Source organism: Danio rerio, chromosome 2, assembly GCF_049306965.1.
Source record: "Danio rerio strain Tuebingen ecotype United States chromosome 2, GRCz12tu, whole genome shotgun sequence".
In the NCBI taxonomy this organism is placed as follows: Eukaryota; Metazoa; Chordata; class Actinopteri; order Cypriniformes; family Danionidae; genus Danio; species Danio rerio.
Window position 1 is genome coordinate 2,400,636 of NC_133177.1, and position 14,665 is coordinate 2,415,300.

Below are 14,665 nucleotides of genomic sequence, written 5' to 3' on the forward strand. Positions count from 1 at the left end.
TAATAGATTTTTCATTAGACCAAAACAAACCCGGTCTAAACTCCGGCGCAGAGTTGCGCCTCGCTTACACACTGCTTAATACACACAAGAGAGCAATAGGCAAATATCTTTACATATGAAAAAATATAAATATTAAGGATAAATATAGGATATAATAAGAATAGATATAGGATATAAAGAAAAAGGATTAAAATTTTACAAAACATATTATTTTCTAGCCTTCATAAATATGAAAAATCACTGCTTTTATGTCTTCTTCATCTCGGGAGGCTTTTTCAGTTCATTCATAACAATTTCCTTTTGTATAATGTTATTATTATTAGCAGTATTATTTATTATATCCATATTTATATTTGTTTTATTAAAAACAAGCTTAGATTTGTCCACCTGTCAGGTTTTAGACCATATGGGGCACAGCATGTGTTTTAGGATATAACTCAGGTTTTTGAGCACACTTCATTATTATTGTTCATTTATTCGTTTGCTGGAAATTAGAACTGAATTTAGAAACAGTTTTAAAACGAATATTTGCACTTAACAAACACAATTAATTATTTATAGGCTAATTGATGTCTGTGCGTAAAGGTTTCCCTATCTAAGAGTGAAAGTGAAAGTAGATCCATTATCTCTCATTCTCACGCAGTAGATGCTCTGTTTAACTGTTTTCTGTTAAAACACTGTTTACTGTTTGCTTGTGAAATGCTCAGTTTTTCCACTTAGACTTACTTTGTGTCCTGTAAATAGCGAATGCGCTTATGGCGCAACGCAGCTGACTCTTAAAGGGAATGGGAGATGAGACTCTGATTGGTTTATTCTCAAAACACACCAATAACTCATTAAGAAAATAAACTCAACCCTTTTAGACCATGCGCCACAGCGCAAAGCAGATTTCCCGTCCTTAAATTAACAAAAATGCATTCTGACACGCCCTGAAAGCGTTTGCGCCCTGCGTTTTACGCTCTGCGCATGGACCGTCAAAATAGAGCCTTACAAGTTTTTCGGTTTTTATAATAGTAAGAGAGATTCCTGAGCACCGCATTTCTCAAGGACAGAGGAATGATTGATGAAAACGGAACCTTTGAGAAGTTTGGTTGAGTTATTAAACATGTTTACATTGTGAACGGTAATGTTTTTCAAAGTTGGTGTATTTGAGTAGATTTTATACTGACAGTAAACAGTGCTGGATTACTCAGAATGAGCATACAAAAATCCCATTGTGTTCTGTGACTCCAATCTCCTGAATGAATTTGATTGATTGATTGAACCCTCTTCTTTTCTGTCTACACGCGCCCCGCAAGCAGTTTCCAGCCTCAGTGTTTGTATCTGCAGCTGTGATGACCATCAGAAAGCAGTACTTTCAGATCTGATGGCTGTACAGAAAGTGGTGCATAAAAAATAATTCTCTCTCTTTCTCTCTCTCTCTCTTATCTCATAGCTCCTGCCAACAGACCCTCCGAAAAAGCCAGACCCCGTCACCTCAGAAACAGTGGTGTTTTGGGGACTTCGATTATGGCAGGTTGTGGGCATTTTCTCCATGTTCATCTTAGCAATAAGTAAGTTTCTGCAAATGTAATTGCAATTAAAGTAAAACTTGAACGATTTTCTTCCTTGTAACATCAAAGGTTTATTTTAGCCACAAAAGTGAGAACTCGGACTGTCAAAGTGACAAAACCCACCGTAAATCCAAAAGACTTCTAGCACACACGTTTTACAGGCACTTACAAAGCCTTTTGGTCATTTAATGAAGCTTAAAATAATCATTCTCCTTTCATTGCAACAGCACGGAGAAGAGCAACCTCTATATTATTCAAAATTATACCCCTGTTCCACAGAAGAAATGGATTATATGCTTCTTAGTACTTTAGTAGTCAGAAACAACTTGGAACAGTAACGCAAATAAAAAAGAAAGTAGTGATTTCCCAATTAACTTTGACTTGTATTTCATTGCAGCTGATATGAACACAGAATATTTCATGTTTTGTCCGGTCAACTACATCTCATTTGTAAATAAACATCCTTTCCTGTCATTCAGACCTGCAACACATTCCAAAAACAGTTGGGACAGGAGCAGTTCAGGGCTAGTAATCAGGTAGACTGGTTAAATAATTGATGTGATCTGATCAGCATCCAAGAAAGGTCTAGTCTTTTAGGAGCAAAGATGACCTGGGGCCTCATGTATCAACGCTGCGTACGCACAAAAACTTTGCGTACGCCAGGTTTCACGCTCAGAATCGCTCACGTTTGGATTTACTAACGATGAACTGAACGTGGGAATGTGCGCAGCTCCATGGCAGCTTTATGGCTGGCGTACACACAGTTTTTCTGCGTGTCTGTTTTATTTCCATTGGCGACTCCTAGAGGCAGTTGTGTTAAATTCCTCTCTACAAAGTGTCTGAGCCGTGCAATGGCAGCTGTATGAGACAGGTTCATCTAGCAGGTATATAAGGTTTCCATACCATACAGTTGACCAGCCAAACATTGCGCAAATTGCAGCGGTCGCCTGTTTTCCCAATGTAATCTGAGCTATCTACTGCACACACATTGCTATAAAGTTGCTATAAATGTTTTATTAATGATTCCTACTTGTCTTTCTCGTGATAAATAGTTGGCAAAATCTGATATGTAGCGAGGGAAAAAAGAAGATTGACTTGATCAGACGCTGGATTCAAACCGAGTTCATGCTCGAACGTGTCAAAACATGTGAACATGCGTTTTTCGAGCTGCACCACTGAGACTGTTATGGGTAATGCAACATTTTACACCTATAAACCACACTGTTTCTGTTGTAATTCACTCAGTGTGATGTTTAGACCCAACTGTGTTAACCGCATCAGCTAAACTCTCCCACTCTATTTTTTAATTTTGTTGTTAATTCCGGAGAACGAACTTGCAAATAACACCGCTTTTCTCCGGTCTACCTCCAAAAGCAGCACCTCCAATTCACATTCTGTTCAAAGTTTCTCTTTTTGCTTGATTTTGCCGTTGCTTTTTCGTTGGGTTTTTTCATTAGCATAGTCATTAGCATATTCATACGGGGGCGGACGCAGGGAGGGGTTTTGTGCTCGTGCATGTTGCGCTCAGTTTCACGTTCATTCGGATGTACAAAAGAATATGCGTGAGATTCGGCGTACGCAGTGTTTCATACATCTGAATTTTTTTCTGCGTACACACATTTACAGCTTTGTGCGTACGCAATGTTTTAGTAAGATTTCCACGCAAGTCTTAGTACATGAAGCCCCAGATGATCGCCAGTTTGCCAACATATATATGAGAAAATTAGTGAAATGTTTAAAAAATAAAGTTCCTCAAAGAAAGATTAAAAGACATTTGGATATCACCACATTGAAATATTACCACATGGGACATCTGGACTGCTTTGGCGAACCTTTGTCAAGTACCACAATGCATAGTTATATCCACAAATGCCAGTTAAAACTGTTCTCTGCCAAAAGGAAGCCCTATGTTAACAGTGTCCAGAAGCGCTGTCGACTTGCTCAGAGGCATTTGGGATGGATCATCACAGTGCAAATGAGTACTATAGTCAGATGAATGAGTATTTCCATGCCATTTTTCAATTTCAGTTTTCCATATTGTCCCAGTTTCTTTCTGATTTAGGGTTGTGTTATTTGTAATACAAATGTAGAGTAATTTGTTTATGTGTTGGACCTCTTTAAGCTGGGCAGGCTATGCATATATTTGCACGCATAATTCTATACTAAGCAGTGCCAAAATAAACACTTAATCATTAACTCTGTGAATCATGGTAAGTGATTAAATAAAAAGTCCCTCACAGCAAACAGATATGAGACGCAGCCTGATGTGAAGCACAGCTCTCTTTCAAAATTATTTCAAAGCTCTTTCTATCGTTTCACAGTAATTACGCTCTGCTGCATCTTCAAATGCCGAATCCCACGGACGAAAAAAGAGATCGAGGCTCGGCACGCGCAAAGACTTGCTGCGAAAAATTATGCCAACACACTGGAGACGGTGCCTCCTCTCAATGAGCTGACTGAGGTGCCCGGCGGTGAGTCCAAGTCTTACAGCTTACACTATTCTCACACTGGCTCATTTGTGAACATCGCATTTGTTTTCGTTGTGTCATCTGCTAATTCACAAGGCTTTGGTAGTGCATTGGTTCTCAATTCCAATTTGGCCAATTTAGTTAATCAATTCTCCTATAGCGCATGTGTTTGGACTTTGGGGGAAACTGGAGCACCCAGACGAAACCCACACCAACATAGGGAGAACATGCAAACTCCGCACAGAAATGCCAGCCAGAGTACCCGCGGGGTCTTAAAAGCATTGTAAAAGTTTTAAATTTGATAATCTCAAACTAAGGTCTTAATAGCTTTGAATTTGGTATCTAAACTCCTGGTTTTGGTTACAAAGGTGTTGTGTTATTTATTTGTTTTTGCCTTTCCTAGGATTAAAGTTCATACCATAACAAAACTACTGTTACTAAAGTAGGCTAATTAAAAAATTCATGCAGAGTAACGTTGAGTGCATCTCGTGATCCACGTCATAGCAGAAAGTGTGTCGCCGTAGCTTAGGCTACTATGGCCAGGCAGGCGATTGCGAGTATTTACAACGCTCCAACTACTTAAAAACACACTTTCACTGACACTTACAGCAGAACTTCCTATTTTACTGCGATTGAGAGAATGAAAGTAAACTCTATTTCTCTCTCTCTCTCTCAATGTGGCCTATTTGACCTGCTGGCGTGACTTTTCCTCTCCTCTCGGCTGTTACAGCGATACTTCTGGATAGAGGTCTGCAGAGGTACCGACCAGATTTCTTGCCGCGCGGGAAAACATTTCCGAATAAAGCGCGGGAGCGGTCTGTGAATCACGCTTTAGCGATGTGTGTGTGTGTGTGTTTATTTGTGTGAATGAGAGAGAGCGTAATGCTGTGTGGCACTTGCTTGGCGCTTTGTGTCTATGTGTGTGTGTGTGTGTGTGTTCATACAGTAAGCACCCCCCCTCCGCCAATATAAAACTGTGTATGCACTGTGATGCACCGAGATATCGAATTGAACCGAAACGTTACCGAACCGAACCAAACCGTGAGACCAGTGTAGGTTTACATCAGTAGCTATGTTTCCATCCACCTATTTTATGCGCATTTGCAAAATATGCAAGAAAAAAATTAAAAAAAAAAAAAAACAGTTGATGGAAACGCCATTGTAATGTAGTTCACGGCCCTTTGGCCGCTGGGAAGAAGGAGGCGGAGAACCGACGCAGGTTTAAATTATTTATTAATAACAGTGACGGCAGCTCCTCACGGAGACTGCAGTCTAGACCAAAACAAACGGACGGCAGCTCCTCACGGGGACTGCCGTCAAACTGAAAGCAAAAGTAAAATATGTCCGGGCCCGGTCCTCTCTCGGCTTCCTCCTTTTATCGTCCAGAGCTCCTTCCATGGGATCCGAAGCAGGTGCGCACCACAGGTGTATCCACTTACGCGGTGGCCTCACTCCGCTCCCACAGCTCTCGGCCACGCCCCCTCGCCACAGCCATGATGCGCATAAATTTTGATAATGTGCATAAAAAACTTATGCGCCTAATTGGTTAGGATAAACTTTTTATTCGATAAGAAAAGATGCGCATAAACTGCGATGGAAACAGTTTTACCGCACAAACTCCAGCATGCGCATTCAAAAAAGGTCATGTGGTTTTGTTAAAAGAGATCATGTGATGATTAAAATGTGTGTGAATGGATAAAACATCAGGCTGAGCACATTATAAAACATCTGAAATGTTGTTTTGGTCATTATAAAACGCCTTATCATTTCAGTATTAGTGTTATTATATTATTAATGACCTCCAGAATCAAGAGCGCCTGTGCTCCACGTCTGACACCTTCAAACGCCACAGCGCGCTCACTGCCTGTCAGGATTGTCTTCTGAGGCGCATTCATTTAGAAAAGATTGATGCAGCTTCTCCTACTGCAGCAAATGAAGTTTTTACTGTTGATATTTGGCGCCAGTTAATCAGGAAGTGATGATTTTGTTCGCTTTGACTCGTTGACGATGCTTCATTCGCACAACTTTTATGCGACAATCGAGTTTTGTGCATAAAGTTTATTCACATTTTTGGATGGAAACATAGCTAGTGATTTCTACGTTAGACCACAGCCAAAGAACATCCTAAATTACTGAGCATCAACAGCAACTCTACGGCAAACACGTTGAGAAAAAGCCACAAGCAGAAGTTGACACGACTTGAGATTCTGGGCGAAAAAAATGCAGCCAAGGCAGCAGAGCTGTAAAGGCTATAGTGTTCAACACCAAGTTGAAATTTATTCGTTTATTACAAATCAAATGTGTGTTATGCTGTTGCGTGTGTATTAAATATAACTGACAATTTAAATAAAATGTTTTATTCAATTCAAGCAGTCACTTGTACATAATTATTTTCTAGGGTTCAAAATTTATACAGATTTGACATTTCCCCCTCATACTTCTGTCGGAATGGGTACAAAGTTGGCATCGAATTTCATTTGAAATGGTATTAAAAAGGTCTTTCCAGAGTTCACACTTAGCTCATGACTTACGAAAGCTCGTTTGGCATGCTGTCCCGGGAGAGAGCCCTGAGCTCAAGGCATTCCTCGAGTCCAGGGCTCCCTCCCTTTGTGGGGCGAGGGGAGATCTCAAAATCCCCCCGCAGCTAAGGCCAAGGTGAACTTCCTGAGAGCGAGACGACTATTAAAAGAGACTAAGGTTTAAGAGGTCTATGATGCAGAGCAATTTTTTTCACGCAGAGATACCAGAAGCTCAAGTAGGGAGCCAGAGCTAATGATATTCCTGCTAATTGCTGGGCCGCTGAGCCTCCTATTTTGGATAAAGGTGGAAGAAGGGGGAGGAGGGGGGATTCTTTAAGACGAAGAGAGTTGTAAGTGGGAAAGGAGGAGATATATGTAGGAACTAGGGATCCTTGATTGGAGGATCGTGATTAGCTAATTTGAGCCAGCTGGGTTAATCATGAGCACGTACTCCTCTCGAAAATTAGTTTAATAAATTAAACTTCACTTAAAAGCCTTGCATTTCATCTGGAGGATCTCGGGGGTACGCTGGCCAACTGGCCCAGCCGGGACTCAAACCAGCAACCTTCTTGCTGTGAGGCAATGGTGCTAACCACGGAGCCATCATTCTGCCCTAAAATAAATCTAAACTAGTATTTAAAACTATTATGTTTAGATATGTGTCAAGCAGAAATTGGGGAAAAATATACAGGGCAGGCCCGGATTGGCTAATCAGGAGGACCGGGAGAATTCCCGATGGGCCGGTCTGTTTTTTTGGCCGCTAGGGCCGGTGTCCCTAGCTGCTTGCACTCTCAGCAGTCACACTTTTTTTTCGATTTATTTATTTGACCATAGCTTCACTTTTTTTATTTATTATTTTGCCGCAGTGCAGCTCTTTTTATTAATTTTCTCGCAGCTCCATGAGAAAAATGTAACCTGCAGGTTAACTAACGTTAATGATGATGATGTAATGCAACTATTGAAGTGGATTTTATACTCTTTAAAGTGTGAAGTTAATATATATATTCAAATTGTATGTGTATAATCTGCTTGTAGACTTGCATACCATTAGAAGAATTACCATATCACAAGAACTGGATAAGTTATATAGTTACCAGGTTTGGGTCAGGAGTTAACCTAGGTGGAAATTGAGGTCAGGGGTTAACATAGGTGGAATTTGTGTGACATATGTAGAAATAAGGGAAAAACAGATGACAGAGGTGGAATTTGGAGTCAAGGGTTAAACTAGGAGGGATCTTGTGTGACATATGTACAACAAAGGCAAAAACAGAGTATTTAAGGAGGGCAGAAGATGAGTGACACAGAATTTTTCAGACAGAGATGCTACTGGGGGTCTCCTGAAAGTTCTCCTTTGTTGTCGACAATAAAGTGTATTCTTCTGATATTCATAACCTCCAGACTGAGTTCGATTTAGTAAGAGAAAAACTAAGAAAACCACTACACAATCAACCCCAAACAGCGGCACCTTAGTGAATATAAGAATTCGAATAAAATTAATGTTACACCTGCTCAATGAAAATCAAATGATTCACTACATTAATAAATCTGACATAACTTGATCAGAAATCTAAAAATGATCAAGATTGAGCCATCAAGAAGTTGAGCCATCAAAAGAAAGTAGTGGTGTGTCTTAAGGGTCGCAGGTCATCATTAGTTATTTTTTACTCTCACTGTAGTAGCGCCATTGTGGTCCAGTGGTAAGCACATAACAATTCAATACCGCGGACCTGTGTTCGAATCTCACCTGAATATTTTCTTTTTTTTGTTAAGACATATAATACTGTTAGGGCTGTTGAACATTTGAATTTCTAAAGCAGCTGTTTTTTAAAAAAAAAAAGACGTGATAGTGCCATTAGAAGCTGAATTGGAATCAGTCGTAAACTGAGGTGGGCCGGTCTGGCTTAAAACTCCAGGGCTGAAAATGAGTCCCACTCCGGCCCTGATACAGGGGGGCTAATAATTCTGACTACATCTGTATTTCATGTGTTTATTTCTGCAATTCAGATCAGTTCAGATCTTTGTGGGAAAGTGTTGCCTGTCCTTTTCTGTGCTGTTGACCTTTCCCTCTGCTTCTCTTTCTTTCTTCTTCTTCTTCCTTCTCTTTGCATGTCTCTTGTGTGTCGATTCAGCTCTCGTGGAAACCTCAGCACTCCTGACGGTCTCAGAGCAGGTACAGGCTCACGCTAGCGGACAACTTCCTGCTGTCAGGGAAGAAGATGAACCAGCCAATCCTGGCACTTAAACTGACGAACTCTTACTGTCATGTGCACTTGCTGCTCTTTCTGCCTGTCTGTCTTCAGTCTGCGGTGCCTCAGAGTAGAAAAGCCTATGCAGGCTATTTATGGGGAAGGTGGTGAAATGTGCTGCATGCAGTGTTCTTGTTTTGCCTGCCATTAGAATCTGCTGTCAGTAGAAGAAAGTCGCAAGTATGAATGTGAATCTTTAGAAAAATTCCGACTTGAGTGCATCTCGGTTAATATAATGTGATGAACGATTAAACAGCACACATCTTCTCTTTCTCTCTGTCTCTTTCATTTCAACATTCACACTTAAGCCTGATTTAAACTTCTGCGTCAAACACCGGCGTATGCTACGGGGCTGACGCATAGCCCGTCGCCGTCACTGACGTGCACCTCTCAAAAAATGTAACTACACGTCGCAACAACGCATAGCGCAAGCTCTGTGATTGGTCAGCTTGGTAGCGCTGACGAGTCGGGGCGGGACCGAGAGCTGTGCGAATGGCGCAAACCCAATGTAGCGATTGTTTACAAGTGTGGAGTCCCGTGAAGGAGCTCCTGATGGAAAGTTTTGTTTTGTGTTTACCTCATAGTTAAAGTTGTTGCACGTCCGCCGGTTCCTGCTTCAAAATGAGCGAGTTTGAGCCACTTGTACATCCCGGAAGTATTCAGGAAAAGCAAAACAACAGCGAAGAAACTCGACACAGAGGAACATTTACACCTCACTGTAGAGGTCTGCAGGACCCGACCAGATTTCTGCGGCGCGGGAATAATTTTCCGAATAAATCGCAGGAGTGGTCGGTAACGGGTTTATTTGGGACGGGAGCAGGCTGTCTAGCAATATCGCGGATATTGCTATGCAGTGAGAGAGAGAGAGAGAGCGTGAGCTTTGCCTGTGTGTGTGCTTGGTGCTTGTGTGTGTGTATGTTAGTGCGCGCGCCTGAATAAGAGAGAGAGAGAGAGTTTTCCCAGATAGCAAAATACACTCGGGCAAGTTCCGGCTAGATTCTCGCCTGCCGCAGACTTACCACTCAGCCCGGCTCCGGCTGCCGGACTCCGGATGCTTGCGGACTCACTGCCCGATTCCGGCCCGAATCAATCGGGCCAGATGCGACGGCCGTAAGCGAGCCGACGCTGCCGCATCCGCGCCGGAATCGGCCCGAGAGTAATGTGCGCTGCGGCCCGGAGCTGGCGCGACTCAGTATTTATATACCTTTATATAAAACTTTTTTGTATTACATTGGTACTTGATACATGGTATTACAAGCCTTTGAGTAGATATAACAGCAAACGCCTGTGTGTCTGCTTGGTACTTGTGTGTGTGTTAGTGCGCGCTCGCGCGTATGAGAGAGAGAGATTGGTCTGTGTGTGTATGCTTGGTGCTGTGTGTTGTGTGTGTGTGTTTATACAGACAGCTTGGCTGTCTGGACTGTATAGCTGGGTGATTTTCGGTTTTGTTCTCCCCCGCTCTTTAGCGGGATCGGGCGCAGGCCAGAAAACGGGGCGGGTCGGGCAGCGGGACAATAAATTCTTAATATAAGCGGGAGCGGTCGGGTTCGGGCTAAAACCTGGCGGGTGCGGGCGGGAGCGGGGTTCAAAATTTGGTCCCGCGCAGATCTCTACCTCACTGCCAACTAGCGTTTCGGAAGTGTTAATCCAGACCAACAGAGACAGCGCGCAGAAGTATAAATGCACAGCCGCGCGCGTTGCATGCACCGTGGGTTACGCCAGTCACCTGACGCAGAAGTATAAATCAGGCTTTAGCTGCAGTGGTGTAAAGTAACTAATTACAAATACTCAAACTACTGTAATTGAGTAGTTTTTCTCAGGAATTGTTATTTAGTAAGTAGTTTAATAAATGTGTGCTTTTACTTTCCTTTGTGTACATTTATAGTGCTGTATTGGTACTTTTACTCTCACTACTTTCCTTCATCCTGCAGTCACTACTTTATTTTTTCTTGTCTATGAGGATTAGAATAATCAGTCCTGTTAATCCTGTCCAATCAAATCACACATAGAAGGTAAATCACATCATGATGAACTACCTCAAGCCATGGGTGGTTTATAAATGCAGCAAACTGCTTGGAAGCAGTAAAAGGGTCCACGAAGATGCCCAAAATCTTTACACACATTGACCCAGAGACTGTTTAGATGCAGGTCACTGATGAGAAGATGTTTACTGTATGATGACCGAAATGAAACCCGCTACAGTTTTGGCTTTCCAAATTAACACTATCAAACAATTTTATGTTAAATTACTTAACAAACTTTTACTTAATCTCGATTACAAGCCATATGAGCAGCAAACATGGTTAATTTTCCCCCTTTACCTTTCTTAGAACATATTGATGAATTAATGTGCTTCTCGTTTTTTTAATTATTTTTATCAATGTTATGAAAAAAAAATAAAACCCACAGATTTGTTTTTTCGTATTGTTCCCACCATGGTCATGGACATCATCATCAGAAGCAAGGCCCTCACAGCAGATAATCTTTTGGCCATCTTGATCAGTTGTGATTAGGATCCACACTGGCAAAGTCTTATTATGCCCTAAATTCGCAGATGGGAAAATAAAGCTTGGTTCAAACAAGAGAGAGGGTAAAACTGGCCTGCATGAAGTCCTGACCTGTCCGCATTAGAGAATGTGTGGTGTATTTTGAAGCGAGTAATGCAACAACGAAGATCTCGTACTGTTGCGCACATCAAGACTTGTTTGCAGGAAGAATGGGACACGATGACACCTGAAACACTTCCTCACTTGATGTCTTGAGTACCTAAACGTGTTGTGAAAAGGAATGGCAGCATTACAAAGAGGTAAATGGCAACTTTTTTTGAAATGTGTTGCAGGAACCAAAATTAAAATACGTGTTTATTTAAAAAAAAAAAGAATAAATAAAATCCAGAGGAGCATGTTATATAATATTAGTTGTGTTGTCTGCAATGTAATATTTTTTGTCGGCTTAGTCTCTTTAATAATCCAGGGTCGCCACAGCAGAATGAACCGCCAACTTATCCAGCATGTTTTACGCAGCGGATGCCCTTCCAGCTGGAAAACATCCACACACACTCATTCACACACACACTACGGACAATTTAGCCTACCCAATTCACCTGTACCACATGTCTTTGGACTGTGGGGGAAACCAGAGCACCCGGAGGAAACCCACGCGAACGCAGGGAGAACATGCAAACTCCACACAAAAGCGCCAACTAAGCCAGGCTCAACCCAGCGACCTTCTTGCTGTGCGACGACAGCACTACCCACTGCGCCACTGCGTCGCCCAACGTAATACTCTTAATCCAATGTAAGTCACTTCTTTCTTTTTCGTTCACGTTTTTCATACTGTCCCAACTTTTTCTGATTTGGGCTTGTAGAATTTTAGCATTTGATGCTTGTGTGTTAGATCTGGTACTCGAAGAAGGCTAACAAAGAACAGATTGAACTGACTGGCTCATTTAGTAGCACTAATATACACGGTTGAGTACAAATATTATGGCCACCTGCCTGACATGCTGTTGCTGCTCTGCATGCTACTAACACAGCACTGACCCGCTGAGGCATGAAGGTGTCCTGTGATATGCTGCACCATTATGTTAGCAGCAGATCCTGTCAACCACTTTGAAATAAATAAAAAAGACAATCACACTTTGAGGCCTGTCTGTTGCACCACGGGTCGATCTCGGTGGTCCGGCAGCTCATCCTACAGATGCTCATTGGATTGAGATTGGGGGAACATATTGAATCCTTCATCTTTGTCTTTACACCACTCCTGGTCAATTTGTTCAGGGTAGCGTGGTGCATTGTGCTGCTGATAGAGGCCATTTCTACTACAGGACACTATTGTGATGAAGCTATATGGTCTGCCAATTGTTAAATTTACATTGACATGATTGTCCAGACATCACACTCGATCAACTGGCTTGATATTGTCCAGCACTGGATCTTATGGGTGTTTTACACGACAAAGGTTTCAGCCAAATTGGAAAGCTTTATATGCGTTTTGCCTGTTTGCTTACATTCTAAGACTGTTCGTTCGGACTGAGATCGAAAATGGGTAAATTGGAAAGTGGAATTCTTTGAAAACGTTTGTAGTGGTGGCTTATTCAACATCTTTTTCTTGTTAAAATTGAATTCGGGTGCCAGGTAGAGTAAATATAAAAAGAAAGTAGGGATTTCTAAATTTACTTTCACTTGTATTTCATTGCAGACAATGCAACACACATTATTTAACGTGTTCCTCGTGATTTTATTTACTTACTTGTTCAAAATAAACATGTATTTCCATTTGGCTCTTGCTGCACGTTCTAAAATAAATTGGAACAGGAACAGTTTAGGTCTTGTAATCAGGTAAATTGGTGAAATAGTGATGTGATTTGAAAGAGGGTATGTCAACAGGTGATTGTAATTATGATTTGGTACAAAAGCAGCATCCAAGAAAGGTCTAGTCCTTTAGGAGCAAAGATGGGCAGACGATCACCAGTTTGCCAACAAATACATCAGAAAATGATTGAATTGTTTAAAAACAATGTTCCTCAAAGAAAGATAGAAAGACATTTGGATATTTCACCTTCAGCAATGCAGAACATCATTAAAAGATTCAAGAAATCTGGAGGAATCCAGTGCGTAAAGGACAAGAGCGCAAGCCTGAGCTGAACAACCGTGATCTCCGATCCCTCAGGGGGCGCTGCATGAAGAATCCTCATTCATCTATAAGCCAGATCCCCTCATGCACTCAGGACTACTGCAGATAACCTGTCAAGTACCACAATACATAAGGACAAAAAGAATACCTACACAAATACAAAAGGAAGCCCTATGTTAACAGTGTCCAAAAGCGCTCTCAACTTCTCTAGGCTCAGAGGCATCTAGGATGGACCATCGCACAGTGGAAACATGTACTGTGGTCAGATCAGTATTTCAGGCATTATTTCAGGAGAAATGGATGTCGTGTGCAATTCAGACCAAAGCAGAAAAGGATCATCCACACTGTTACCAGCAAAAACCCAGGGTCTGTCATGCTATGAGTTGTGTCGTGCCCTTGACAAAGGTAACCTCTGTGATGCCACTTTATTTCCAGGTACACCCATGTATATTTCAATAAGACAATGCCAAAGCACATTCTGCACACATTACCAAGTCCTGGCTGCGGAGGAAGAGGATACAGGTACTTGACTGGCCTGCCTGCAGTCCCGACCTGTCTCCAATAGAGAATGTGTGGTGCATTTTGAGGCTCAAAATGTGATAACGAAGATCCCGGACTGTTGCTCACCCTAAGAATTGTTTGCAGGACGAATGGGACACAATGACACCTGAAACACTTCATCACGTGGTGGTGATGAAGGCAGAGGATCGCCTATTAAAAAATAACAAATTACTAATTAAAATCTTTACCAAAAAAAAAAAAAAAAAACACATCAATGTTGGTATCTTTTTTTTTTTTATCTAGTAGTTTGTTGTTTTGTCTAATCATTTTTTTTTATTGACAATACAAAAATGAGCCAGTCGGGGCATTAGTGCTAGCTTGTTGATACACCAATTCGTTTCAAAATGCGAGCTGAGTGTGTAAATTGTGAGCATGGTTATAAAAATCTGGCTGTGCATAAATAATCCGCACGTTGGATCTGGCACTGGTTTTATAGCAGATGCCCTTCCTAAAGGAAATCGACACTGAGAGTGTACTAAATCATGCAAACCTCAGACTTGGAGCCAACAGACGCACCACAGCGAAGAAATCAAATCGGCGATGACGTATTCTCAATTATGTGGCCAATTCCCGTAATGTCAATCATAAACAGCTGTCACTATCACATTTATAAGATAAAAGCTACCGAGCAACTAAAAAATAAATAAAACTATTGGTGAATATTAAGAAAAAAAAAAAGACAA

At 41.5% G+C, this 14,665-nt stretch overlaps 1 protein-coding gene across 2 annotated transcripts in view; it reads left to right on the top strand.

Moving 5' to 3' along the window:
• Nucleotides 1–14,665, top strand: part of tmie (transmembrane inner ear) — a 64,283-nt gene that overhangs the window by 23,659 nt on the left and 25,959 nt on the right. Inside the window, 3 exon segments of one of the 2 annotated variants that reach the window (NM_001170647.1) lie at nt 1,436–1,553; nt 3,875–4,024; nt 8,670–8,782. In NM_001170647.1, the coding sequence (NP_001164118.1) occupies nt 1,436–1,553; nt 3,875–4,024; nt 8,670–8,782 (381 nt within the window). 2 annotated transcript variants of the gene reach the window in all.